The following is a 2,235-nucleotide window of genomic DNA, read 5'->3' as shown; positions in this document are numbered from 1 at the left end:
CCACATCATATATGTATAAATATGCAACACAAACATAAGGTCAATCAGATCATCAGGTGGGCCATACTTGAATTGAGATATTTTGAATGGTGTATATAAGTATTTTATCAAATAATACGTACCCCTACAATTAGAAATCACTTTGGAGGTACTTTTAAGGGTTAAAATTACAAAAATGCCCTCAATTAAATTTTTTTCTTTAAAAGTAATGAGACTCCAAACTTGTGGGGCCCACATGATATGTGTATAAATATTCACCACAAATATCAGGTCATTTAGATCATCCGGTGGGCTATACTTGATTTAAGATATTTTGAACGGTGTATATTATTTTTTTATGAATTGGCCTACCTTGAGATTGGCTCCGCCATTTGTTTTATTTGTCTGATAATAGTGTTGGTGTACATCTGTTGGATGAGTTATAAGCCACAACTTTCAACTTTTTTACTTAGCTGTAAGATAAAAAAAAAAAAAAATTTAAGAATAATAATAATTATTATTATTATTATTTTATTTTATTTTTAAGGGCAATAATATAATTTCTCTCTAAAAGTAGTCACTATTTAGCAAAATTCAATTCCTGGAGGAATTTTGGGGTAAAAATCCCAAATTTATTATAGAACTTAAAAGGTAATTATTTCATAGATTAACATTAGCTAACATAATGACCAAAATCAATAATGATGGACAGTGACATTGAACTTGATCACTGCATTGAGAGTGGGAAGATCCAGATAGACCGTCTCTAAAACAGCATGGCCCCGTGCATACCGGAACAAGCCAGTCCCAGCAACCACAGAAACCTCCCGGTACTTCAGAAAGAACCTATCTGCCCCTTGGATCTCTAGAGTGCTCCCATTATACTTCTCATTTGTAAAGACAACAGAGAATAGAAGGTGGAGATCAGATCCATCCAAGGCCAAGTTCACGTAGATCCCTTGTGCCCGTCCAACTTGCTTCGATTGCCGATCTGGGCCTTCCGTTACGGCATCATCCACCACCATGATGGTCCCGAAGTTTAGGACGCTCGAGAGGGTGCCGTTGGTCCCAGCCACCGGGACGGAGGTCGCATTATCAGTCTCCCAATCTTGAAGGTAGAATACCATGTGGGTCTCCTTTGGGCCCAAGATCTGGCCATCCAAGCCACCCATTATGGTCATAAGAAAAAATAGCACATGCAATTTCACTAATCTGATTAGGGCTATTGGTGCATGAGACTTAGCCATTTTGGTCTATGAAATTGATACACTTGAAGTTGATGCAATTAATAGAGGAGGTATTTATAAGGGAAAGGAGATTAAGATGTTTTTATCTTTATTAATCTTGTTTTAGAAGAAAATACAGGTAATAGCATCTCATGTCAGCCTCTTATGGTTTGGAAATGGAGAGGTTTTCTAGTACCATATGCACAGGTGCACGTGCCAATATGTGTGAGATCCAAGCTCTCCATTTTATTGGAAATAATGCTTAGATCGTCTGCCTCGAAAACAAAAGGTCTTTCTACTTCTCAGGTGGGCCACAAGATATGGTACACCGTTAGAAATTTTTGTAGCTGTTGATTTGTTTTGTATTATGTGGCCCACCCGAGGTGTGAAAAGGCCTGAATCTTTTTTTAAAAAAAGATCCAAGGAGTGTAAGTGACCTGATGGAAAGCTCAGATCTTGCACAACTATTTCATACTGGAACGTAGTCCTGCGTGTGCAGGGTCCAGTTTGCACCACACGTGTGGAAAACCACTAGCAATAGGTGACAAAGTATGGGATTGTTGCCTTAATTGTCTTGGAAAATCAGAAATTAGTATTTTATAACACATGCCTCGGGGAATTCATACACTTCATGCATGTGTCTCTGAGAATTGGAATAAGGTCTAATGCCCTAAAGACCTTGGTTCGCGGTTTGCGCAACTGGGGGCCATGTTTCAGGGAAACGGATTGGCTACTCCCCCTGACACCAGCCAATGGCTGGTAGTCGGTGCTCTGTGGGGCCCACCATGATGTATGTGTTTCATACATGCCCTTAATCTTTTTTACAGATCACTTTACGGTATGAGACCAAAAATGAGGTATATCCCAATCTCAATTGGACCACATTACATGAAACAGTGTTGAATGAGCCTCAACCATTAAAAACATTTTGGGGGCCATAAAAGTTTTGGATCAAGCTGATTTTTGTTTTTTCCCTTCATCTGGGCCTGTATGACCTAATCAACAGATTGGATGTCAAATAAACAGTACA

General features: G+C 38.9%; 1 protein-coding gene across 1 annotated transcript; it reads right to left on the bottom strand.

The window, feature by feature from the left end:
- Positions 1 to 674: 674 nt before the first annotated feature.
- On the bottom strand, positions 675 to 1,151 carry LOC131220167 (dirigent protein 2-like). Its single transcript, XM_058215131.1, has one exon. The coding sequence runs from the start codon at positions 1,149 to 1,151 to the stop codon at positions 675 to 677; it is 477 nt and encodes a 158-aa protein (XP_058071114.1).
- Between the last annotated feature and the right edge of the window lie 1,084 nt (positions 1,152 to 2,235).

The sequence above is a fragment of the Magnolia sinica genome, chromosome 12, assembly GCF_029962835.1.
Source record: "Magnolia sinica isolate HGM2019 chromosome 12, MsV1, whole genome shotgun sequence".
In the NCBI taxonomy this organism is placed as follows: Eukaryota; Viridiplantae; Streptophyta; class Magnoliopsida; order Magnoliales; family Magnoliaceae; genus Magnolia; species Magnolia sinica.
The sequence above is the reverse complement of the archived record's forward strand: the minus strand, read 5'-3'. Positions and strand labels throughout refer to the sequence as shown.